This window comes from Arabidopsis thaliana, chromosome 5 (assembly GCF_000001735.4).
Source record: "Arabidopsis thaliana chromosome 5, partial sequence".
NCBI lineage: Eukaryota > Viridiplantae > Streptophyta > Magnoliopsida > Brassicales > Brassicaceae > Arabidopsis > Arabidopsis thaliana.
In genome coordinates, this window is record NC_003076.8 from 24,578,711 (window position 1) to 24,603,584 (window position 24,874).

At 35.9% G+C, this 24,874-nt stretch overlaps 5 protein-coding genes across 9 annotated transcripts; 1 reads left to right on the plus strand and 4 right to left on the minus strand.

The window, feature by feature from the left end:
- Nucleotides 1–379: 379 nt before the first annotated feature.
- Nucleotides 380–1,771, minus strand: AT5G61100 (uncharacterized protein; the record flags this gene model as incomplete). Of its 2 annotated transcripts, NM_125503.2 has the most annotated exons (4): nucleotides 1,531–1,752; nucleotides 1,180–1,268; nucleotides 656–1,077; nucleotides 460–545 (listed from the first exon to the last, which is right to left on the minus strand). In NM_125503.2, exons 1-4 carry the CDS (start codon nucleotides 1,615–1,617, stop codon nucleotides 460–462), a joined length of 684 nt encoding a protein of 227 aa, NP_200918.1. In that variant the 5' UTR covers nucleotides 1,618–1,752. The 2 variants fall into 2 exon arrangements, with proteins under 2 accessions (NP_001329950.1, NP_200918.1); NM_001345442.1 differs by having other exon boundaries at nucleotides 380–1,077; nucleotides 1,531–1,771.
- A 596-nt stretch (nucleotides 1,772–2,367) lies between these two features.
- AT5G61110 (zinc ion binding protein) lies at nucleotides 2,368–3,420 on the minus strand (the record flags this gene model as incomplete). The annotated part of the gene is made up of 4 exons (NM_125504.3): nucleotides 3,198–3,420; nucleotides 2,884–2,972; nucleotides 2,550–2,794; nucleotides 2,368–2,435 (listed from the first exon to the last, which is right to left on the minus strand). The coding sequence occupies exons 1-4, from the start codon at nucleotides 3,279–3,281 to the stop codon at nucleotides 2,368–2,370; spliced, it is 486 nt and encodes a 161-aa protein (NP_200919.2). The 5' UTR covers nucleotides 3,282–3,420.
- A 94-nt stretch (nucleotides 3,421–3,514) lies between these two features.
- On the minus strand, nucleotides 3,515–7,108 carry AT5G61120 (zinc ion-binding protein). 3 transcript variants are annotated; one of them, NM_125505.4, is made up of 9 exons: nucleotides 6,933–7,108; nucleotides 6,297–6,348; nucleotides 5,666–5,751; nucleotides 5,091–5,566; nucleotides 4,842–4,965; nucleotides 4,370–4,600; nucleotides 4,172–4,296; nucleotides 3,953–4,098; nucleotides 3,515–3,844 (listed from the first exon to the last, which is right to left on the minus strand). In NM_125505.4, the coding sequence occupies exons 2-9, from the start codon at nucleotides 6,318–6,320 to the stop codon at nucleotides 3,776–3,778; spliced, it is 1,281 nt and encodes a 426-aa protein (NP_200920.3). In that variant the 5' UTR covers nucleotides 6,321–6,348; nucleotides 6,933–7,108; the 3' UTR covers nucleotides 3,515–3,775. The 3 variants fall into 3 exon arrangements, with proteins under 3 accessions (NP_200920.3, NP_001332173.1, NP_001332172.1); NM_001345444.1 differs by lacking the exon at nucleotides 6,297–6,348; NM_001345443.1 differs by having other exon boundaries at nucleotides 3,953–4,296.
- A 1,354-nt stretch (nucleotides 7,109–8,462) lies between these two features.
- PDCB1 (plasmodesmata callose-binding protein 1) lies at nucleotides 8,463–10,870 on the minus strand. The gene is made up of 4 exons (NM_125506.5): nucleotides 10,608–10,870; nucleotides 9,997–10,236; nucleotides 9,673–9,706; nucleotides 8,463–9,007 (listed from the first exon to the last, which is right to left on the minus strand). The coding sequence occupies exons 1-4, from the start codon at nucleotides 10,657–10,659 to the stop codon at nucleotides 8,728–8,730; spliced, it is 606 nt and encodes a 201-aa protein (NP_200921.2). The 5' UTR covers nucleotides 10,660–10,870; the 3' UTR covers nucleotides 8,463–8,727.
- A 325-nt stretch (nucleotides 10,871–11,195) lies between these two features.
- Nucleotides 11,196–24,812, plus strand: AT5G61140 (U5 small nuclear ribonucleoprotein helicase; the record flags this gene model as incomplete). 2 transcript variants are annotated; one of them, NM_001203655.2, is made up of 49 exons in its annotated part: nucleotides 11,196–11,611; nucleotides 11,807–11,868; nucleotides 11,954–12,134; nucleotides 12,289–12,718; nucleotides 12,808–12,873; nucleotides 13,182–13,286; nucleotides 13,379–13,675; nucleotides 13,858–13,974; nucleotides 14,057–14,116; nucleotides 14,326–14,397; nucleotides 14,473–14,589; nucleotides 14,680–14,841; nucleotides 14,955–15,020; nucleotides 15,143–15,295; nucleotides 15,379–15,462; nucleotides 15,658–15,732; nucleotides 15,813–15,944; nucleotides 16,018–16,083; nucleotides 16,226–16,291; nucleotides 16,375–16,497; nucleotides 16,622–16,771; nucleotides 16,924–17,136; nucleotides 17,236–17,391; nucleotides 17,486–17,710; nucleotides 17,779–17,880; nucleotides 17,974–18,054; nucleotides 18,140–18,220; nucleotides 18,437–18,640; nucleotides 18,741–18,857; nucleotides 18,963–19,085; nucleotides 19,316–19,405; nucleotides 19,513–19,638; nucleotides 19,703–19,765; nucleotides 19,965–20,053; nucleotides 20,325–20,415; nucleotides 20,604–20,753; nucleotides 20,851–21,042; nucleotides 21,139–21,204; nucleotides 21,319–21,474; nucleotides 21,561–21,704; nucleotides 21,887–21,954; nucleotides 22,040–22,205; nucleotides 22,277–22,339; nucleotides 22,439–22,534; nucleotides 23,525–23,692; nucleotides 23,782–23,952; nucleotides 24,049–24,198; nucleotides 24,284–24,415; nucleotides 24,518–24,812. In NM_001203655.2, 49 exons carry the CDS (start codon nucleotides 11,289–11,291, stop codon nucleotides 24,599–24,601), a joined length of 6,474 nt encoding a protein of 2,157 aa, NP_001190584.1. In that variant the 3' UTR covers nucleotides 24,602–24,812. The 2 variants fall into 2 exon arrangements, with proteins under 2 accessions (NP_001190584.1, NP_200922.2); NM_125507.2 differs by having other exon boundaries at nucleotides 11,289–11,611; nucleotides 17,800–17,880; nucleotides 17,986–18,054; nucleotides 24,518–24,804.
- Nucleotides 24,813–24,874: the final 62 nt, after the last annotated feature.

Sequence of the window (24,874 nt, forward strand, 5' to 3'; positions counted from 1 at the left end):
ATTACGGGTCAATGTCAAATACAGAAAAAGCTAGCTAGAAGAAGGTTTGCTATAATTGGTAACATCGAATAATGAGTCCATATATTGTCATCATAGCACCTCTATCATCTTTCTAGGAAACTTCGTGTTCATGGCCTATTTTTCATAAATGGGTCTTCACAAAAAAAAACAGATTCGTCTTCACAAAAAAAAACAGATTCGTACGATTTTGGGAAGAGCCATAAACAAAAACTTTAAACTTTATGGAAAAAAAAAGAAAAAGGTTATGATACCTTTTTTACTCATAGCTTTAATAATTTAGTTATGTACATAAGTCATATAGTATATGACTCCAAATGATGATCAAACTAGTCTAATCTCACTTAGCTAGCAAAATGACTTGTGACACAAGAAAAAGTTAAAGCAAATGTCTTTTTAAAAACCCTAAACCCTGACACGAATCTCTCTCAAATGAGGCATTTACTCTTCAGATTCGGAATCAGAGGACAGATCAATGTAATGTGATGGTCGTTTGACTGGAAATCTTTCCCACATGGACTTGAACACTGAAACATTGATGAGTCAAAAAGAGATTTTCTTCAATTTTTCATCAACGGAGGGAGAGAAAGTGAAGGATACTTGAAGTGAAAGAGATTGGTTTCATCATCTAGCGAACATGGAGACACCGGAGAGGATGATTCGTCTGTAGTAAACTCATGAATACGAGGAGCAACAGGCACAACTTGATTAGATCTTAATGATGGAGCAGCTTCAATCCAATCTTTGTTATCAACAACTTGATTACTTCTTGATGATGGAGCAGCTTCAATCAAATTTTCATTATCCACAACTTGAATAGTTGTCGATGATGGATCAGTTTGATCAATAGGAGGATCTTGGTGGTTATCCACAACTTGATTAGTTCTTGGTGATGGAACAGTTTGATCAATACGAACTTGTTTAACCACAACTTGTTCCACTTGAATAGTTCTTGATGATTGAGCATTAGCAGTTTTGTTGGCGACAGATGAGAAATCACGGCACTCTTCACAAATCCACAAACGAGGCACACGTTGAAACATCACCCTCGCGCAATAACTGACACACACACACAAGAAAACTAAAGGAGGATTAAAGATCATTGAGTGTTAAAACAGTAATTAAAGAAAACTAATTGAGTAGTGTTGCTTAATTTCTTACGTATGCTCCCTAGTATCTCTGCACATGAAGCAAGTCATCATCAAAAGCTCATTGGCATCACTTCCGCATACTTCACAAGGCTTCTTCTTCTATATATACACATCGAAGCATATTAAAGATCAGTATAAAAAGAAATTCGCATCTTGCTAATCACAAGACCATTAAAAAAAGCCTAAAAGAACATTTAAAAAAAAATAAAGAAAAACTCAAAAATCAAGAAACCCTAAAAGAACACACATTAATTTCTGATTACAAAGAGTCAAGATTCAAGAAAAATCAAGTAAAGATGCAATTTTTACTCATGAAATCGAAAACCCATATCAATAAACTGCAAGCGAAGATGTGATTTACCAGTTTTACAAGAGAATCTGAAAGGCTTAAATCTGAACTAAATGTCGGATTTTCTGGTCCAGGCTTGTTCCCACTTTCGTAGACCATTGTTATCAATCAAAAGGTTCTTCAATGGCATCGACTGTAACCAAATTTTCGATCTTTTTTCTTGAAATCGAAGAATCAGTTTTTTTTTTGGTCTTGTGTTCTTGAAGAGCCAAGACGAATTTTTATTAACACTCCCCAATCCCCAATCTTGATTCTTGAATATTGATTTTTCTTTTTAATATACGAAATCGAATTTTTCAAATTCTCTTATTTAAATATTGGGAATTAACTTCACGTTTATTTATAAAAAGAAGCTTTAGCAAAATTTGTTTATCGCCGAGATCTATGGAATATCCAACGTGGCATTTTGTTAACCATGTATTGTTTTCTTAAACATTGAGAATCTTTTTTTTTTTTTCAAAACAAACACACTATTAGTATCTAATAAAAAAATGAGATTCACATGGCACAAAATTGAGAAAATTTATTTCAAAAACTGTCACACGGTAAAAAAAAAAACAGAGCACTCCCCTAATTACAGCTTGGAAATAGCATCCATATCCATAAACTGTCTCCAAAGCATATATCCAATTTTTGGTAACAACAAAAAAGGTTCAAAGTAGCAAATGACTCAAACAATGAGAGAAGATAATGCACAAAGAGTGATGAGTCAAATCAGGATCAAAGAGAAGTCCAACCAAAATGACTTTTGACCCAAGAAAGAAAAAACAACCCAAAAAAAAAATCCATATCTCTCTGTCAATGGTTAAGCTAAAGCTTACACCAAAACCTCTCTGATAAAAAGCAGTTTTAGATTGCAGATTCCGAATCAGAGGGTGGCTGCTGATTATCGCTTGAAGATGTATCCATTGGCACAGCTACATAATATCCATAAACAAAGTAAAATAATACATCAGTTTCTTGATGTTATATCAATAGCAGGGAAGAGAAACTGAGTGATACTTAAGCTAAAAGAGAATGTTTTTCATTACCTACTGGACTTGCATGTGCCTGTGGAGGTTGTTGATGAGTCGCTGAGATTTGATTACCAGAGTCGCTTGAAGTCATAGTCTGATTAACAACTTCACTATCAGCAACTTGATAAGTAATTCTTGATGATGATGCAGCAGCTTCTTGATCAACAGGAGCTACGTTATTCACAACAACTGGATTCATTCTGCACTCTTCACATATCCACATTCGAGGAACAGATCGTAGATGCACCCTCGCGCAATAACTGAAGCATATACTTTCGAAACTTAAGATCCTTTTTAAACAGTAATCAATTCTTAAGTAATTGAGTAAAGGAGGAACAAATTATCTTACATATGTTCTCGTGTATCTCTGCATAAAAAGCATGTCATTATCGCATGATCATTGGCATTACTTCCGCAAACTTCACAAGGCTTCTTTACCTTTACGTAGCAATTTAAAGATTATGATTAGATTAAACAGTTTCTCTGCTACTTCAAGAATTGTCATCGAATCTTGCAACCGAAGAAAATACAAATCCCAGAAAGATAGACGAAGAAGTGTTCTATAATCTACAACTATAGAAGACGCACAATGATTTCTGATTACAAGAAGATAAACCATAACCAAAAGTAGTCGTAAATGCAAATCGGATCAACAGATTTTACCTCGACAAAGCTTATCTCTGAAGAAGGTAGTGAAGCGTCTGATCCAGCGTCTGATCCAGCGTCGTATCCACTCTCATCGGCCATTGTTATCGATCAAAGGGTCTTCTTCAATGGCGTTGAATGAAACCTGCAGGGTTTTGATCGTTTTCTTGAGATGGAAGAAACAGTTTTTTTGTTTTGTTTTTTGTCTCAAGAGCGAAGGGAAATTTTATCTGCTTCTCTCGAAACCCAAACTTGAATCTTCGCTTTATTTATAGACGAAAGCCAAGTTCAAATTCGTTTGCAGTGTTTCTTTCTTTTCTTTCACATAAAACGAAGCCATTTCCAAAAATGTTTTAAATACTCTAGTCTTGCCTATTGGATACAAATTTCATACTTTTGATTATCCCTTATTTATATAAACAATCTAACCTTTATTTAATACCCCATAAAAATCTACAAGCAATCAGGAGGTAAAAAGTAACACAAGGGTTAAATTTTTTACTTCTTACACCAATATAGAACAGTACAATCAGAGATTAGTAGCACTAATCTATATAGCAATTTCCTTGAGACAACATAAGCCACTCCCCATTTGATCAATCCCTCTGACCATAATGTCTCTGCAATTGCTTCCCACAATTCCGGTGGTATCGTCTGAAGAAAGGCTGATTCCACCAGAGGCAATGAAAAACAAGCGAAACACATTACATCAGAGACAAGAACAACCACTTGATGAAGGGTCTTTGATTTAGAAAAAGAAGGAATTAGCCTACTTCAGTGTCATTGTCAACTACATATCCATCATCAAAATGTTGGGGAGTTTGATTCGATGTTCCTGGAAGAAGTGCTAAAGACTTTTTCGTCAGGAGAAAAATCCCCCAAAGGAAGTTATTTGTTTTCTTCTGCATCTTGATGATAACTGCAAACACAAAACGAGTTTTATTCATATTTTTGAAGCCAATGATAGATCTGTAAGCATACATTAGGCTTACTCTGGGAGGACTTGTCCAGTAGTTTTGAAGAGAATATCAACAATGGTGTGCCATTGATGTTAAATTTCATCATGGCATTGCGAATCCTCATGGCCTCAAAGATATGATCACGTTCCGCTGTAAACCTGCAATCGTCGTAAATTTTGTGATAACAATGAACAAGAAGCTTTTCCTTTGTAGCCATAGTGGCTTGATTACCTTTTTGTGTTCTTGTCATCTGGGAAAATGTACATCTCGACATCTGAAAGCCCTGGTTTTCTGTTCATAAACAAACCACTCAGAAGATTGCCTATAGGAACCAATTTGACCTTGAGTAAGACAGGAATAGCTTTTGAAAGTATATAAGCCTTCCCTCGGACTTTAGATGCCGGTTGAGCTAAGAACTCGCCATTAAACTCAGATGGTGTAGCAGAATCCACTATGCGTCCCCTGGTATAGAGGCAGAAAGAGGAAGATATAAAATATGCACATCTTCAGTTTCAGGTTTTTCAGCAATGCAACAAAGCCTAATGCTAAAGAAACTAAGGAAATTTCCTTTTTAAGAACGCAGATAAGGCTAAGCACAAACATATATCATGAAATTAGTAGGAGTACTATAGAGTGGTCTGACCGAAGCATACAAAATTTGAAAGCAACAAAGATATATTGTTTGATGGGATCAGTAACTCACTTCCAAATGGGGTGCAAAGCTGGTCGATATGGAAGTAATTGCAACAATTTCTCTGATAAAATTGATCGGCATATCTCGTTGGAATCATGATATTTAGCTCCATCGCCAACTTTTGATTTTGACCCTTGAAAAGCCAATAAAAAACTCAGCAAGATATGTTTTTAGTCATCTAGTAAAAGAAGTTTGGGATCTTAGGCCTTTAGAAACGAAATAGATTAAGAAAACGGAGAGAGAAGCAAAAGATTCCACCTTCTCCTACTGCTTGTGCTTTAGAAGCTTGTCTCATGACCCCTGGACGAATCTGTTGAGTACGAGGACTAAGAGGCTCAACCTTTTTAGGTGGAAGGTAAATTGATTTGGTTTTGCGAGCCACCACTGTAGAATTTAGACTCCTAGCTCTTGGAAAGCCAGCAGTTGGTTTTGTTAAACCCATTGGAGGACGAGCTGAAACAGGTCTTGGTACTCTAAAAGTTGGTTTACTGGTACTGCCTCCACATGCAAGTTTTTTTACTTCCTCTGGTGAAATTAACTTCATCCTTGACGTTTCAGGAATTTTTTTCCATTTAGGAACTGGATTTGAAGATTCCACCCGCACTTTATTCCTAATACTTCTAGGGACTCCTTTGATAGAATCTGAAGTAAATTTGTTTTGAACAGGTCTCATCGAACAATCAGCACAGACAAAATGTATTGAGGTCTCAAATGAACTCTCCCGCATGCAATAACTGGTAAACATAGATAAAAATTGAAAGAGACTTAGTCACAATCAAAAAATTCATTTGACTACATAAGCAAAACTAATAAGATATGATATTACTTCTCACCAGTGTTCACAGGCTATGCGGCATTTAGAGCAAGTTACAAGTGAATTCTTCCATCCTTGATGTCCGCATGTTTCACAAATTGACCTCTAAAATAATTGCAGCAAAGAGAATCATCAGCAAGACAGCAAGCAAACACCAACGTGGGAAGCAAACAAAGATGTATGATAGTAACTCCATACATGTGATTTGTATAAACCAATAGAAAAGACTAGCGTAGAACACATCAATACAACATCAAGATCAGAAGTCAAATATACTACATAACAATTTTTCAAAACTCTATATTCACTACTATTTTTCAAACTCTAGTGTTCACTACTAGTTCTTCGTCAACTACTGTCTAGGATTAACTCATAAGGTAGTTAACGACTATTTCTTGATACCTTGACCATTCTAATTATATGTTACATTGTTTGGCCTTTAAAGAAAATAATGTAAAGACTCGCTACCTCAGGTAAACATAGAGTCAATTCAACTTGCTCAGATCACTGGCCAAATGTGATGTATAAACATGTACACTAAGACTAATTCAAGTATTTTAAACAAGAGACTCAAAAAGGAAAATCATTGGTCAAAAGAGTAAAGGAAATATGATGTTACAACTCCTCACAAAGAAGCCATGATTAATTACCTTTGATAGATTCAATGCAGCCATATCTCATGTCATCTTAAATCAAATCCGACTTCAAAAATAAGAGAGGAAAGGTCAGAACAAAAAATCAATCCTCAGGGAAATCAAAAAGAAAAATAGTTGAACAAGACAGTGATGCGAACATGATTGCAACTCAAATCAAAGAAAATTCCATGATCGACTTGATCAAGCCAGAACTTAAGTCAAAAAGAACATCTTTCAACACTAATCTCCCATTTACACTTCATTAAAGACATTAGCAACCTCCAATAATAAAAACAATCGAAAACAAGTAATCACCGAAGCTGCGAAAGCCAAGGATTCTCATTGAAATTGCAAGTTAATAAAAAGTTCCGAAAATGGAAACCCTAAATTAAAAACCCTACACAGCTCCAAAACCCCATTTTGAGTACAGTACAAAACGCGTGATACCAAAATGCAGATGGTACACCCGAAAATCAGCTCTTCCAATGAAGAACCAAACTTTCACAAAATCCCCAGCTAAGGATCTGAAACACCCTTGCTTGTGAATTACGGAACCAAAGTAGCAAACATGGTATAAAAAAAAACAAGAAGAAAGCTACGAAAACAGAGCAGACGATGAAAGAAAAAAACAGAGATGGAGCTTCAACATACCATACTACGGTAATGCTTCTTGCCGAATGAAGTCCTAATGTTAAAAACTCGTCGGAAAGTTTCGATTTTTGTAGCTGAGAAAAAAGAAATGGTTTTAGAGAGAGAATGGGGAAGAAATGTGGGGAAGGTGGTGGGAGCTTGAGGGACCAGTTAGAGAGAGAGTGGGGTAATCACTTTCACACGGAAGAGAAATGTTTTAAAAAGTATAAATTGCAACATCTGCTCATACCTTTTAATTAATTTAACTATCAAAAAGACCCTCCAATTTCTCAAAATACACGTAATAACCCTAAACTTATCTGTTGTCAGTCTTTACTACTGTCTCAACTTTTTCACTATTTTGACTTAGCTCTTATAGGTTACAATTTTTGTAATTTATTCCAAAATGTCATTTCATCTTCTTCTTTTTGACAGCCCAAAATGTCATTTCGTTTGTGATTGACATCTAATAAAATTAAATATACATTATCTTATGGGTCTTAGAGTGTGACTGATTAACTCTAATAAAAGAAATAAAAGGAAGAAATTATCATTTTTCTTTATATGTATCAGTCGAAAAAATTGGAAGAATATCTTCTTCTTTTTTTCTGAAATGTCAAAAAGTAATTAAAACAAGATTCTTCCATTTTTTTTTCTGAAAATGTCAAAAGTAACAAGAAAAATTAGTTTTCCTTCTAATATGATTTGTCTTCTCCTCTATTTTTTCTTCCTACATATGTACTCCTTGAAAATAATGCATCACTGAAATAATTTCGTCTTTTATTCTATTCAAATTTACAGCAATAAATACATTTTTTTTTTGTTGGCAGCAATAAAAACAGATTTTATATATATGTTTATAGTTTATACTACATGATCATGTGTCTAAGGAGTGGTCGTGAGTCTGGAATGGTCGTGAGTGACCATAACTATGGGTGTAAGATATAATGATATATTGACTATCAAATTTTAACTATTTTTGAACATTTCAAATAAGTTATATATATATATCTATATATATATTTTTGTAGCCATTTTGTGAAATAAATCTTGTAGTTGGACTTATTTACAATGGCTGCCACTGAATTTTGATGTTTGTTTTTGATAATTAGAAAGAAAATCTTCGAATTAAATATTTGACATTTAACGATCTTTCCAAAATCTCTTCACGTTAACTACACAGAGATATAATTTGATAGCATTTATTTACTACAAAATTACAAAATATTTAGACAATGATTCATAAACATATCATAAATAAGATCAACATTAATAAAATAAATGGTTTTTTTTACGTTGATAGGACGTTACTTAATAATAATTGTAAACTATAAAATAAAAATATTTTATAGTTAGATACAATTTGTAAACTTTTATATATACTAACATTAAAAAATAAATTGTTTCCGCGGTGTACCGCGGGTTAAAATCTAGTATATATGTATAAATGTAACGAATAAAATGAGTATATAATTTTATATGATTAGTGTTGAATGTTTTGACTTAACATAAAGTTGCATCAAAATGTATAACTAATGCTATATACTTCTCTTTTTGAAAAAAAAAATTGAGTCTTGGTATATTAACCGGAGACGAGATAATGTAATTATATATTAAGATTTTTTTTCACTGGCATCAAATCTACCAGAACAGTCAAAGAGGTAATTAAGAGTAACTGCAAGAGCTGAAATCTTCTTACAAACAAAAACATAACATAGACCCATAACACAGAGACAGAGATTACCACTAAACTAGACCAAAATGTCCTCGAAACGATAACTAAGTGCACCCACAGAACCAGAGACCATTAACATCCTTAGAGCATCAGGAAAGAGCAGAATCCACTCGAAGCGATCAAGAGAAGGCAGATGAACAATTTGCTTGAGTTCTTGAGAGCAAACGCGCTGCTGTCTGTCGTGTAATCCGGGTTAATCCCTGTCCCAGTGGTGCCTCCTGTGCTATTTCCCCCAAAAACTCCATTGGTTGGGTTCCCTGAATAAGGACTGTTGGTACCACTACCAGGAAGTGTGGTGGTCGTTGGGCTGCCTTTTGGATTGGTTGTGCCAGGTGTCACAGTTGTGCTGCCGCTAGAGCCACTGGAAGAAAATAAGAGTTATATCAGACAATGAAGTTCCAAAACCAGACCAAGTCTTGATGAAAGAGATTGATCTAAAGGAAAGTCTTCAAAGCAAATTCATATTCTATACTCAAAAAACGCTAACAAAAAGAAGAGTCTCAGTTTCTATTAACTAAAAGGGTCTTTGATGGGTCCAAAAGATTAAAGATTTAGAGTACTATTGCTTAATACGGCCATATCAGTCAAGAACATGATCATGCGTTCAAACTGTAATCCAATAAAGCATTTGATTTTGATTATAGATATGACCAAAAGTTTGGTTAAAGAAATAAAGAAAATTGAGTACTTTTAGGTTCACGTTGAACACTTACAATTAACAGTGTCTTAAAATAAGACTGTTCACAACAGAGTCAAAAAATTTCATTACTTACTCTATTTCCTTTAGTCTATTTAAGTAATACTAATGATGCTGTTTTCTATTTTAATTTAAGCTGAATGATGATATCTCTTTCACAACAAAAGTAAACAAGAACAAAAAAAGTTGTAATTTGGGACCCAAACCAAACTTTAATCTACTTTTTCTCTTTGCCACAAACATAGAAAACAAATTCTTGGTTTTGGTTCCATAAAATGCAAAACGTTTCTTTCAATTTCTTGATAAGGCCATTTGAATCAGAAGCATACCTGGCACTAGTAGGAAAGGCACAACCTGTATAACCTGTAAAAAACAAACACAGAAAATGTTAAGCCATTGGTTATTGTCCACAAATTTGAAAACTAGAAATATAGTCTTTATTATGCATTTGGCGTATCCATTTTGTCTCAGAATCTTGAATACCAAAGTCATTCACTAGTGACAAAAATAAAAACCTTCAACTTTCTGTAACTATCAATAATTAGACACCACATGAATCCTAACAAGCACTCCAAAAAGAGCAAGTTTCTTTAGCATTGGCCTAATGTAATATCAAAGAGCAGAACAAATGAGAATAGTTTAGAGAGACTAACTGGGATCGGAGTTAGTGGGAGTGGCAGTTCCATCGAAATTACAAGAGCCAGGAGATTGACCCTTCTTTTGGAAGAAGCTATTGACTGCATAGTTGCAATGAGACCTAACATTGTCAGGGTTGAAGCAAGATTGTTTTGGTTTAGTAGGATTACAATCTGCTCCATTTCCACAAGCATAGTCTAGGGTTGCCTGTAGCACTGTATCACTCAGCCCTGTCTTACACACACACCATGAGGCACCTACAAAGACCACAAGAAAGCCAAAATTAGAAAATAGATAGCTGCATCTTCCTTGTTCTATAATGTGAGAAGCCAACAAGATTTGGGTAAATCTTGGAATCACCTTTAAAAGGCAAGATTTACAAATATTAGGGTAAAAAAAGTAAGTAGGAAGTTGAGAGACAACAAGCAAATCAGAAGAAGAAAAAAATCAGTAAAGTTTTCTAGAAATTTGTGAACTATGCCAAGAAAAAACACTTTAAGAACAGAAAACAATTTTTTATTTTTTCATTCTTCAAAGGAACAGAACCTTTTTCAGACAAGAGCTAACTAAGAGTGAAAGAGATAAGAAGACTAAGCTAAGAAATCTGAAGAAGAGTGAAAGTTCTTACTAGAATGTCCAGCCAAGGATAGAAGGAGAAGTGAAAGCACCAGAGCAGCCATAGATGCGTTCAGACAAAATGTCACTGTTGTCTTTCTAGAAACAGAGAGAGAAAAGAATGGAGATAGAGAGATCTCTAGAGCAAGAAGAAGAAGAAGAAGAAGAAGAAGAGAAAGTGGAGAGACACAGAGAGAGATAGAGAGCAAGTAGAGAGAAAGAGGGGTGGTGAGATGAGAGAGTGGCTACTTGTTCTGTGTCTTCTTGTCTCTTCTCAAAACCCTTTTGAATGCTTTTTTACATCATTAAAGAACTTAGCTCGTGTAGACTTTTTTTGTACGTATATTTTTAGATTTAAATTAAAGACACATCGTATTATTGGTACTTCAAAATAATTTAAAATGACTTATTGTAAAAGGCAATTTTTTTATTTTTTGTGTTGCAGGATGAGATGTGAAAAAGCTGATTCAGAAAATCTTGTTCATGCTTGGGTCAGATTTGAATAATTTGTTTTGCAAAAAAAAGAAATAACAATAATTTGTTTACTGTGTATTGGCCATTCTAAATTTTATAAAATCGACATAATTACAGTAAAAAAAAAAGTATAATATTTTGTGTATTTTATTTTTAATTGTCTTGTTATTAATTCAAAAAAATTCTCTACCAATAATAATAAAAAAAGAATAATTTAGTCATGGTCCACAACTCCCCATGTAATAAACATAAAACGACGTCGATTTCGTGGACCCGTATCTTAGCGGGTCGGTGTACGGGCCTATTTGTTCAAGTATCTAACCGACGCCGTTTTAGAACGCAAGCGATCGCCTTCTTCCTCGGAGAGCCGACCAGAGGTGAAAACACCACAGAGGAGAAGAATCCTAAACGACACAAGTACAGGGATTTTGTCATGTTAGTTCAGCTTCCTCGCTTGACAAGCTCTCTTAGAGAGCCTTTCGACATCGATCAGGCTTACCTTCGCCGCAAAACTATACTCCAAACTCTTAATAAGCCTCGCAGGTCCGTTTTTTTCTTTCCGAACTGATTCCACTCGTTTACTAAGTTTTCAGCGAGTTCTATAGCATCTGTTTGGTGCTATATCGAATTTGATAGTTGTATAGTCTGGTGATCACAATGTCTAAGTAGAATTTGGAAAGCATTTGGAAATACTTGAATTGAATTGGACTATTGTGTTACTTGTGTTTGCCATTTCAGCTCCGGTAATCGCCTTGATGAATCTGACCTTGCTAAGAGGATAGTTCATCAATGGGAAGGAGGTGATTTTATGATGATATCTATTTTTTCCCAATTTCTCTATAAAAGATGGTGTTGTGTGTATATTGATTGGAATTGGTGTGACAGCTTCTCTCGAAGTGCGACAAGCATACAAGCAGTTTATTGGAGCTGTAGTGGAATTGATTGATCGGGAAGTTCCATCAGATGAGTTTCGCGAGGTTGCTTTTTCCGCTTATCGTCTGTTTAACAATCCAGTGGAGGAAGATGATAGTGATATCAATGATAATATAAGCATTTCCGGGAAGAAGTAAGTACTGTTAATTCTGTTTTTTCATTTTATGTATATTCGTTTATTTATCAACCATGCTGATGCAAGATTGTTGAAGATTATGAAAGTGGCCGAGATTTTTGCACTTCTTTATGGTGTTCAGAGATAATTGAGGCTTTCTTATATTCAACAGGTTAGAGTTGCAAAATCTTGTCGGGCATGCTGTCTCAGATGCTAATGTAAAAAACGTGGCCTCCTTTGCTCAGGCACTTTACTCAATACAGCCTACTCATCAGTCTGAGACATATGCTGATGAAGTTAATGGGGGAGCTGAGTTTGGTGCCGACCTTGTTTTCAATCTACCAGCTCGTTTTTTGGTGGAAGCATCTCTTGACGAAACTGGGTTTGTGGATGTAGAAAGCAATGATGCTCATACATCGTTTTCTGAAGGATGGAGTGGTGTTAGCGACACGAAAAATAATCTCAGTGCAGGAAAATTCAATTTAAGTTGGCTAAGAGATGCATGTGGTCGGATGGTTAGAGAAACCAATTCACAACTTTCCCGTGAAGAATTGGCTATGGCTATATGCAGATTTCTGGATTCGGATAAACCCGGTGAGGAGGTATGTTATTTTCGAACCTACTATACCTGTTCCTAGAGCATCATATTTGCAAGTGAAAGTAGATGAGATTTTAAATATTTGTTCTGCAGATAGCTGGGGATCTGCTGGATCTTGTTGGGGATGGTGCATTTGAGACTGTTCAAGACCTTATTATGGTAAGGCCTAAATTTGATATTGCTCTTTTTTCTGAAGTCTACGGACCTGTGGTGATACTTGGTACCTGATTTCCGTTAGATTCTACAGTATAGTATGCCTTTCTCATTAGTTACCATTACGTTTAAGTGGCATGCACAACTGTGTTTTTATGTTTTTGGATGAAATCACCATCTTTTAAGCCGACTTTATGGTGTATGGGTGTGCCTATATATAGTAAAAGAGTTGTTACTAAGGTCTATATTAAAATTATATTCTTCTTTCTAGTCTCTTAGAAATGTGAATGGTGTCTTGTATATTCCTTTTTCAGCATCGGAAAGAAATTGTTGATGCTATCCATCATGGCCAAATGATTCTCAAGTCTGACAAAGCAGCTTCAAACACCCAATCTCGGATGCCTACCTATGGAACACAGGTACATCTATTTGCCTGAGGCCTTCCCTTCTGATTTTGGGCACCATTCCTTTTCTATAGCCACAGTAATGATTGCACTCAGCCACCTTTCAGGTTACTGTTCAAACAGAGTCTGCAAAGCAAATTGAAAAACTTCGGCGTAAGGAGGAAAAGAAAAATAAACGAAATGCTGATCTTGGTTTAGAGAGTGAAATATCAGAGGCCAATTTTTCTTCTTTACTTGAGGCAAGTGAAAAGAAGACTGCATTTGAGGATCTGATTGGGTCTGGAGAAGCGAATTCTCTTGCACTTGCCCTTCCCCAAGGTACTGTAAGGAAGCACTTAAAAGGATATGAGGAAGTGTTTATCCCGCCAACCCCTACTGCACAAATGAAACCTGGCGAGAAGCTGGTACGTCTCATCCATATCCAGAGGCAGATGATAAATTTCTTTGAGTGACATTTTTTCATGCCGAGAAGTTATCGTCAAGTCTTTCTCCACACATTTGAATGGTTTTCTTATATAGATGGTATTGTAGCTTTTTTCTGTCAGATTGCATGCACTCTTAACTCTAAATTCTTGCTTGTTTCTAGATTGAGATAAAAGAGTTAGATGACTTTGCTCAAGCTGCTTTTCATGGTTACAAGTCTTTAAACCGTATTCAGAGTCGCATATTTCAGACAGTTTACCACACCAATGAGAATATATTGGTGAGTCATATGATTTTTTTTTGTCCATACTGCTACAATGCCAATTACGTAGTCAAGCATAACATGATTCTGAACTTTGCAGGTCTGTGCTCCAACAGGAGCTGGTAAAACAAATATAGCTATGATTTCTGTTCTACATGAGGTAAGTTTTTGATTTACCTGGTTGATATATTTTTGTCTGAATCTGTTTTTAATCACAGACCGTGCTGGAAAGAGTTGATATTTACTTTACTAAGAGCGTGATATTTTTTTGTTAGATGTGGTTTATCTAGTAGAAAAGGTGATCTATTGTTTAATCACACTGACTTATTTCATATTTTACTCATAGATATTTTGGAAATTATCTTGCAGATCAAACAACACTTCAGGGATGGCTACTTGCACAAAAATGAGTTTAAGATTGTTTATGTAGCTCCTATGAAGGTAAAACCAGGTTAATATAATCTTATGGATGACTTTTTTTGTAAATATTTTATTTTACTATTTTGTTCTTTGTAGGCGTTAGCAGCAGAGGTCACGTCAGCATTTAGCCGTCGTCTAGCTCCATTAAATATGGTTGTGAAGGAGCTTACAGGGGATATGCAACTCACGAAGACTGAACTTGAAGAAACTCAGGTGTCATTTGAGCTTATGAGATATGCTTAAGTTTCTTGTGGAGACATGTAGGAACTGATACTTACGGATTATTTATCAATTTTGAATCAGATGATAGTGACAACACCAGAGAAATGGGATGTCATTACTCGCAAAAGCAGTGACATGTCAATGTCAATGCTAGTAAAACTATTGATCATTGATGAAGTGCATCTTCTGAATGATGATAGAGGTGCAGTGATAGAGGCGCTAGTTGCTCGGACCCTCCGTCAGGTAACGTCTTGACCATGAAAAATTGGTTCTCCTAAAGTAATTCTTGAAGTTGTAATTTCACTCCTTATGTTGCAGCAGGTTACCATCTGTCTGACTTTTGCTTTGTTTATCAGGTGGAGTCAACTCAGACAATGATAAGAATTGTAGGCCTGTCAGCCACTTTACCTAGCTACCTACAGGTCTTTTCCAACATGATATAGATCTCTGTCACGATGTTTTACTTCACATATCCTTTTTAGTCTCAGGAAATTAGGGTCGGTCAAAATTACTTTTTTTAACCTATTTGTGGGGTGGATTCCAGGTTGCTCAGTTTCTACGAGTGAATACAGACACTGGCCTATTCTATTTTGATTCAAGTTATCGCCCAGTTCCCTTAGCTCAACAATACATAGGCATCACTGAGCATAACTTTGCTGCTAGAAACGAATTATTAAATGAGATATGCTACAAAAAGGTCTCTATCTCGAGCAAAGACTCTTTTTCATTTATGTGAAAATGGATAGGTCACTTATCTATCTGGTAATGCTTTCATGTTAGGTTGTTGATTCAATTAAACAAGGTCATCAAGCAATGATATTTGTTCATTCCCGAAAAGACACTTCAAAAACAGCTGAGAAACTGGTACATGATATTTTACCTTTTTATATTCAGCTTCTACTTTTTACCTGATGTCTTCCAAAACGCATGCATTTGTGGTTTTCCTGAAATCTTAATTATTGCATATGAGAATGATCTCGCCGCCGAAAACATGGTTTCTCAAACGATTTTGGAATCCAGATCTAGAAGTACATGACTTTTATATTTTCACTTTGGCAGGTTGATCTTGCCCGGCAATATGAAACTCTGGATTTGTTCACGAATGAGACTCATCCTCAATTTCAACTGATGAAGGTAAAAAATGGAATATATATTATCTTTTTTAACATCATTGTTGGTGTTAATTTCTCAAGATTGTTTCTGATGTATCTCAGAAAGACGTTATGAAGTCCAGAAATAAGGATCTTGTCAAATTCTTTGAAGCTGGCTTCGGAATTCATCATGCTGGGATGTTGAGATCTGATAGAACACTTACGGAGAGGCTGTTTTCTGATGGTCTCTTGAAGGTACAAAACATTTTGTCTGCTTGCTCTTTACTATTTAAATACTTATTTCCCGCAACTTGTTTTGGTTATACAGGTGCTTGTTTGCACTGCAACTCTTGCGTGGGGTGTAAATCTGCCTGCACACACAGTCGTAATTAAGGTATGCTTATGTGGTGCTCTTTGGTATAGCCAGAGTTCACTCTGTAATCTGTGGGAAGATAAGTTTCTGTTTTGGGAGATCAAACAAGTGGCGCAATTATATCACATTTCCTTATAGCTCAATATGTTCGGTTGATTTCCAGGGAACACAATTGTATGATGCCAAGGCTGGTGGGTGGAAAGACTTGGGAATGCTTGATGTCATGCAGGTAAAGGAAAAATCTTCTTTAGAAAAGAGCAGGACATTGTTATATCTTTGGTATTAATGTATCATGCTATTATATGCATTTAGATCTTTGGAAGGGCAGGGAGACCACAATTTGATAAGAGTGGTGAGGGAATTATCATCACATCCCATGACAAGCTGGCATACTATCTCCGGCTGCTGACTAGTCAGCTTCCCATAGAAAGTCAGGTATTGGGCAGAAACCTAAAAGGGCTTGGGTCTGTCATCTTGATGCAGAAACCTGCTTTTGTAGTTTGATCTGTCAAATTTCTTTGGCCATACAGTAAAGTCCCATTGTAATTCTTATTTGCAGTTCATAAGCTCCTTGAAAGATAACTTAAACGCAGAAGTGGTTTTGGGAACTGTAACTAATGTAAAGGAAGCCTGTGCTTGGCTTGGATATACATATTTGTCAATTCGGATGAAGTTAAATCCTTTGGCTTATGGCATTGGATGGGAAGAGGTGCGTTATTCTTTGCATTTATGTTTTTTAAGCTCTAGTAGTGTACATGGAGATCTTTGTGATTTTGTTTATGCCATAGTGGTTTTGAATCATATTATAATACTGATTTATATATGTACCTAAAACTATTCTGACCTTGTTACTCATCACAGATAATTGCCGATCCTTCTTTATCCTTGAAGCAACGAGCCCTTGTTGCTGATGCTGCCCGTTCACTGGACAAAGCTAAGATGATGAGGTTCGATGAGAAAAGTGGAAACTTTTACTGTACCGAGCTTGGACGGGTTGCAAGTCACTTCTATATTCAATATTCTAGTGTTGAAACATACAACGAAATGTTGAAGCGGCACATGAATGAAAGCGAGGTTTTCAATAATCATTCTGTTTTTCTGATATTTTCTTGTTTCTTTGCTGTGTAACTAAAGTTTAATCATTACTTACTGATTTCAAATTTTCTGGTGTAGATAATTAATATGGTTGCCCATTCTTCTGAATTTGAAAATATTGTGGTAAGAGAGGAAGAGCAGCATGAACTTGAGACTCTTGCACGCTCTTGCTGTCCCTTAGAAGTTAAGGGAGGCCCTTCTAACAAACATGGAAAAATTTCGATTCTTATTCAGGTGACTGACTTTCACTGTCATTTCAATATTATACCTATGCGATGAAACGGCTGGTTGATATCGAGTTCTGATATAGTGGCTTTATGATCTACAGTTGTACATATCCCGTGGATCAATTGATGCATTTTCTCTGGTCTCTGATGCTTCATACATTAGTGCTAGTTTAGCACGTATAATGCGTGCTCTGTTTGAAATATGCTTGCGAAAAGGCTGGTGTGAGATGACTTTATTTATGTTGGAATACTGCAAGGCAGTTGATCGTCAACTATGGCCTCATCAGCATCCTCTTCGGCAATTCGAAAGGGATCTGCCTTCTGATGTAAGCTTCTGAATACTATTTTTACTTGTAATATGTAATATTTTCTCTAATTCATCTCAATTGATCAGATATTAAGAAAACTTGAAGAGCGAAGGGATGACTTAGACCATTTGTATGAGATGGAGGAAAAGGAAATTGGAGCGCTGATTCGTTATAATCCTGGGGGAAGGGTATATAAATCTTAAGTTCACTAAGTTACTGCATGTATATATGGAAAAAAGCACTAATGTTTTTTGGTTTTTTGCTTGCACTGGAATTTCTAGTTGGTCAAGCAGCATCTAGGATATTTTCCTTCAATTCAGTTGGCAGCTACTGTTAGTCCAATCACCCGCACTGTATTGAAGGTAGCTAATGGAGAGATTCTTCAATAATTTATAAGCTTTCAGACGACAAACTATCTATCAACATCTAATTTGTTACCATTTTTAGGTGGATTTGCTTATAACTCCAAATTTCATATGGAAGGATCGTTTTCATGGTACTGCTCTTCGTTGGTGGATTCTCATTGAGGTACTACTATCTAACTCCCATTAAGACACATATGTCACAGTGACAAAGAATGAGCTGTTTGTAACGATATAGTATCTCATGTTATAGCACTACTAAACACTAGGAAGAGTCAATACTCTGTGCTAGATACTAGTTAACTAATGATTTCTTCTTCAATAATGCTAACTCTTTTGGCAGTGTTGATATAACGCTTGTCTTGTGCTATTTCTTCGACAGGACACAGAGAATGATTATATCTATCACTCAGATCTTTTCACACTAACGAAGCGGATGGCTAGAGGGGAACCACAGAAGCTTTCTTTTACCGTACCGATATTTGAACCACACCCACCACAATACTATGTTCATGCGGTTTCTGATTCTTGGTTGCATGCAGAGACTTACTTCACAATCTCTTTTCACAATCTTGCACTACCAGAGGTATATATCTTCTAGAGGTTGCTATTTCCGAAATAGTTACAAGATCATTTCTACGCTTAAATTATCGGTAAGGTAGGTCCTAACAGTCTTCTTCATTCAGGCGCGGACGTCTCACACAGAGCTTTTAGACTTAAAACCTCTTCCTGTGACTTCTCTTGGGAATAAGTTGTATGAATCGCTTTACAAATTTTCACATTTCAATCCAATACAGACTCAGGTTTGAGCATATTTACCCTGTTACTCTCCTAATTTTATATTAAAAATGTTTTTCTTCATCACTCCTTTTTTAGTTAACTGAAAATTGTATGGTTTGGTGTTGCAGATTTTTCATGTGTTATATCACACAGACAACAATGTTCTTGTAGGAGCTCCAACTGGAAGTGGGAAAACTATATCTGCTGAACTTGCAATGTTGCGTCTCTTCAGTACCCAGCCTGATATGAAGGTATGAGTTTTCACTCTCCTAACGCTTGGTAATTATTTAGTTCGAGACTTCGACTAATGTTTCAGTTTATTATACATGATTATGTTTCAGCTAAATTGCCAGCCTTTTACTGAATCTACCTATTGAAATGAAGAAATGAATCTCTAAAATGATATCAAATCACGGCTTAGTTTAGTTTCTAGTGTTCTATTTTATCTTACTGAAGATGCCTAAATTTTTGTGGCTTGCAGGTTGTTTACATAGCACCACTGAAGGCTATTGTTCGAGAAAGGATGAATGATTGGAAAAAGCATCTTGTTGCTCCACTTGGAAAAGAAATGGTAAGAGGATATTGCCTCGGAGCATCTATACATGTTGCAGACTCATAATCCATGATTGCTGTTTATTTGGCTACCAAATATTATTCCTAACACTTGCATTTCAACAGGTTGAAATGACTGGAGATTACACTCCAGATTTAGTAGCTCTCTTGTCCGCGGACATCATCATATCTACCCCTGAAAAATGGGATGGCATTAGTCGTAATTGGCATACTCGAAGTTATGTCAAAAAGGTAAATTTTTGTCAATAGATTGCCTTTTTTGTGAACAGTAACTTATGATGTTCTGGGGATATAGGTCGGCCTTGTTATTTTGGATGAGATTCACTTGCTTGGAGCCGACAGAGGACCGATTCTTGAGGTAGAAGCTTAATAACTATTATATCCCATTTTCTAAGTACTTACGCTAAGCTCCATCTATTGGTTAGAAGTTTCCAGTTATATCATGACACATGCAATGTATCTATGGTCTTGGTGAAGAGCTTATATCTTTTCGGCTCAGGTTTTTTCAAAGTTATGTGTTCCACCAGATTTATTTTTGATCTACATTTGGTTTCCAGGTTATTGTATCTAGGATGAGATATATATCATCACAGACAGAGCGCTCCGTCCGGTTTGTTGGGCTTTCTACAGCTCTGGCAAATGCAGGGTTCGTATTTTAACTTCTCAGACTCTTTGAATATGCTCTTTTCTATGTATTATCATTAAACACGCAACTGAATGTTCGAGCTGGTAGACTGTTATTCGTGTCTTTTCTGTGCTGATGACATTGTGCTTATAGTGTGATTTGTGAGTGAAAGACTTTCAACTTTAGTCTTATTTACTAGAAAATGTTAATGTGGAAGATGGCTTAAGATATACCTTACTCCCAATTTTTCTGGTAGCCAGTTTTACTTATTCTCTCAAGTCTCCCTTTTCAGTGATTTGGCTGACTGGTTGGGTGTTGGGGAGATCGGACTTTTCAATTTTAAACCAAGCGTCAGGCCTGTACCAATTGAAGTTCATATTCAGGTAAGTCAATATCTTTTCTCTAGTTTGCAAACAATTAATACCTTTCTTAAACAAAAAATTTATGTATGTCTCCTACACTGTACTTGACTACGCTATTTAATTTCCATTTTCGGTGGGTGGATTAAAGGTATTCAAGGAAACCATACAAGTATGAAATTTCCAGACTTAACCTTGTTTATTGTTTTCAGGGTTATCCTGGAAAGTATTACTGCCCAAGGATGAATAGCATGAACAAGCCAGCATATGCAGCCATATGTACTCATTCACCTACGAAACCTGTTCTTATCTTTGTTTCATCCCGTAGGCAGACAAGGCTTACTGCATTGGATCTTATTCAGGCATGATTTATCATCAAACACCGATACCGAATCATCTTTTAACTATATAACTCTAATTTGTATCATCCTTTGTATCTTCTTTTCCTATGAAATGAAGTTTGCTGCCTCCGACGAACATCCGCGGCAATTTCTGAGTGTGTCAGAGGAAGACTTGCAGATGGTCCTCTCACAGATAACTGATCAAAACCTTCGACATACGTTGCAATTCGGCATCGGACTGCATCATGCAGGTTTAAACGACCACGATAGATCTGCAGTCGAAGAGCTTTTCACGAACAACAAGATTCAGGCAATTTCCTCAACATATTCTCTCTGCTGCCTTTACCGTATCCATGGTTACACTTTTACATTACGATTGATGATGGAATCCATGCTTCCATTACAGGTTTTGGTCTCAACAAGTACCTTGGCATGGGGAGTGAACCTACCAGCTCACTTAGTTATTATAAAGGTAAAAGAAGGTCCTCTTCTATTATTATGTTTGGGATCACTTTCTTGGATTTTCTCCTCTAATGATTTGTCTTTTCTCTTTAATACCGTTGTTTTTGGCAATGTTTCCTATCAGGGAACAGAATATTTCGACGGGAAAACCAAAAGATATGTTGACTTCCCTCTTACAGAGATCTTGCAAATGATGGGACGTGCAGGGCGACCACAGTTTGACCAACATGGGAAAGCGGTTATTCTTGTACATGAACCTAAAAAAAGCTTTTACAAAAAGGTCAAGCTCAGTTGGAATTATTTGGCAATTTTTGGTATCCGTTGCAACAATTTACCTCAAAAAGATCATACTTCCTCTGCATGCAGTTCTTGTACGAACCATTCCCCGTAGAAAGTAGTTTGAAAGAGAAGCTGCACGATCACTTCAATGCGGAAATCGTCTCTGGAACAATAGGCAACAAAGAAGATGCAGTGCATTATCTTACATGGACGTATTTGTTTCGTAGACTGGTAAATATGCTTCAGTTTTATTAAAAAGCGAGATACTACTTGAGAACGTGATTCTGGTTCCTTGAAAAATTGTGCTAAAAGCATGATCAGTTCCCTGCAGCCAGATTCTCTTTTTCCTTTCAGATTTTTCCATTACTGCAGAATAACCAGTTCATGACTCAATCTGGTATTTGATGTAACAGATGGCTAATCCTGCTTACTATGGGCTAGAAGGTACTCAAGACGAAACAATCTGTTCCTACTTATCAAGGTAAATATCAAAGTTATTAAATAAAGAAGATTTCTCTAACTAGAACCATTGTAATATTGGTGTATGCGGGCTGCTTTTTGTGTAGATTGGTGCAAACCACATTTGAGGATCTTGAAGACAGTGGTTGCCTCAAAGTAAATGAAGATAGTGTGGAGCCTACGATGCTGGGTACAATAGCGTCACAGTATTACCTTTGCTACATGACCGTGTCTATGTTTGGCTCTAATATAGGTCCTGACACATCGCTTGAAGTAAGAAGCTGATCCAGTTTATATTGATTATTCTTTTTGTTTTTCTTTGGTTTCTAACCACTGCCCTTTAGGCATTTTTGCATATCTTGGCTGGTGCTTCTGAGTATGATGAACTTCCTGTGCGGCACAATGAGGTCTGGTCTATACTGTTTTACTTGACGAATATATGGTTCATTTTTAAAAGTATCTTTAGTGATATGGTGTCAAAAAAAAAAAAAATCTGTGTCCCTTAGGAAAATTACAATAAAACACTGTCAGATAGAGTTCGGTATCCCGTGGATAATAACCATCTAGATGATCCTCATGTGAAAGCGAATCTGCTCTTCCAGGTATGTACTTCTTCACACTATCATGCACTGAAGAATGAAACAAAAATCCAAACTGTGTGAGTTCATGACTTAGGCCCTGTTTGTTTGTCCATCCACATGATCCATCCAAATGGAGATGAAAAATGATGTTTGTTTTTGACAATTTAACAAGCATTTGGATGGATCATCTGGATGATACATCTGAATGAGTATCTAAATTTAGGCAAATTTATGAAACTCATTTGGATGAATTTGATTAAACCATTTGGATGGAGATGTTTCATCCAAAAATAACAAAAAACTAATATACCCTCATTTATAGTCATAATTTAAATAATTTTATTTTCTATAGATTTCTCAAAAAATCATGAAATCACGTATTATTCTTTTATGTCAAAATCGTAAAATCGTGGAATTGCGTTTTTTGGCCAAAAATCGCAAAATCATAATTTTTGATGTAAAATTATAGAAATCGCTATTCCACCTAAAATCATAAAACTATATTTACGCTGAAACCACTAAATTATATTTTCTTGCCAAAATGACAATATTATGTTTTTCCGCCAAAACTGCAAAATCATGTTTTCCTGCTAAAATTGCAAAATCATTTTTCCCGCAAAATCATATTTTCCCGCCAAAACCGTAAAATCGTATTTTTCCGCCAAAACCGTAAAATCATATTTTCCCGCCAATATGTTTGGTATTGATAGTGGGTAATAATGTTGAATATTTGTCATTTGTTAAAATGAAAACATGGGTATTTTAGTTATTTTTATCTAAATGAAAATGTGAATGAACTACAAAATGATCAAACAAATAAAGATCCATTTAAATGCATCATTTATATTAAATTACAAATAACGAAACAAACATCATTCAAATGTATCATTCAAATGAATCATGTAAGTGGATCATTTGAATGGAAATGATAAATGATGAAACAAACAGGGCCTTAATCATATAATTCATGATTGTTACCATCTTCTTAATGCATGACATCCATTGCTCCAGGCACATTTTTCTCAATTGGCACTTCCAATCAGTGATTATAACACGGATTTAAAGTCAGTACTGGATCAAAGCATTCGGATCCTCCAGGCCATGATTGATATCTGCGCAAACAGTGGATGGCTCTCAAGCTCACTGACGTGTATGCGCCTTTTGCAAATGGTCATGCAGGTAGTGTCCTGAAGATTACTACTCTTAGCTTGTTCAAATTATTTCACTTTTGCAAATTAAGAGGAATCCAATTCTCTTTTTAATTCTAGGGCATGTGGTCTGATCAAGATTCGTCATTATGGATGATCCCATGCATGAATGACCTTCTTCTAGGATCTCTGACCGCAAGAGGGATTCACACGCTACATCAGCTATTAAATCTTCCAAGGGAAACTCTACAAAGTGTAACCGAAAACTTCCCTGCATCAAGATTATCTCAGGTGCTCTCAAATTGGTCACAACTATTTCTTTTGCATTTAATACTTTCACTCATGGAGTCTCAACTATTCTCTGCTGCACTCTTCGATCTTAATTAGGATCTCCAACGATTCCCACGGATCCAAATGAATGTGAGACTCCAAAAGAAGGATTCCGATGGCAAGAAAAAGCCTTCAACGCTGGAAATCAGATTGGAAAAGACATCAAAGAGGAATAGCTCGAGGGCATTGGCCCCTCGATTCCCAAAGGTTTCACTTAAAGACTTAACCACAGATTAGTTTGAGCTCGAAACAAAAATGAAATTGAATTCAACACGTTTATTTTGTGTTATAGGTGAAAGACGAAGCGTGGTGGTTGGTTCTTGGTGATACTTCAACTTCTGAGCTCTTTGCTGTGAAGAGAGTTTCGTTCACTGGTCGTCTGATCACACGCATGGAGTTACCTCCCAATATAACCTCTTTTCAGGTACAAACAATTTTCAACTTATTTTCTCAAACTAAATCATTCTTTCTTACACTTCTATGTATATATTATTATTGCTGAATTGGTTTTTTTTTTTTTGGCCAGGATACGAAACTCATCTTAGTTTCGGATTGTTATTTGGGGTTTGAACAAGAACACTCCATTGAACAACTTGCACGACGCGGATGAGCCATTAGATGATGGATTGTAGTAACCCCATATTTTTTTGGAATTTGTTTTATATATTGTCAAAATTTTCTTAAAATTCTGGTTTTTTTTTGTCGTCTTCTTAATGTAAAACCAAATTTTACCTTACGTTTTGTAATAAAACAGTGTTACAGATCTTTTGAGATACATAAGAAAAATAATGAAGAGCTTAAGGTAAATGTGTTAATTTTACATAACGTTATGTAGAACAGTGTTACAAAAAAATTGGGCTACATGACTACATAATAAATTAAT

Coding starts and splice junctions, on each gene's coding strand:
- PDCB1 (NM_125506.5), bottom strand. CDS start 10,659: ATGGCTGCTCTGGTGCTTTCACTTCTCCTTCTATCCTTGGCTGGACAT. Junction 9,707..9,996: donor TCCCACTAACTCCGATCCCA/GTTAGTCTCTCT, acceptor TGTTTTTTACAG/GTTATACAGGTTGTGCCTTT. Junction 9,008..9,672: donor GCCTTTCCTACTAGTGCCAG/GTATGCTTCTGA, acceptor ATTTTCTTCCAG/TGGCTCTAGCGGCAGCACAA.
- AT5G61120 (NM_125505.4), bottom strand. CDS start 6,320: ATGGCTGCATTGAATCTATCAAAG. Junction 5,752..6,296: donor CTGCATTGAATCTATCAAAG/GTAATTAATCAT, acceptor CAATTATTTTAG/AGGTCAATTTGTGAAACATG. Junction 4,601..4,841: donor GCTTTGCACCCCATTTGGAA/GTGAGTTACTGA, acceptor CCTCTATACCAG/GGGACGCATAGTGGATTCTG.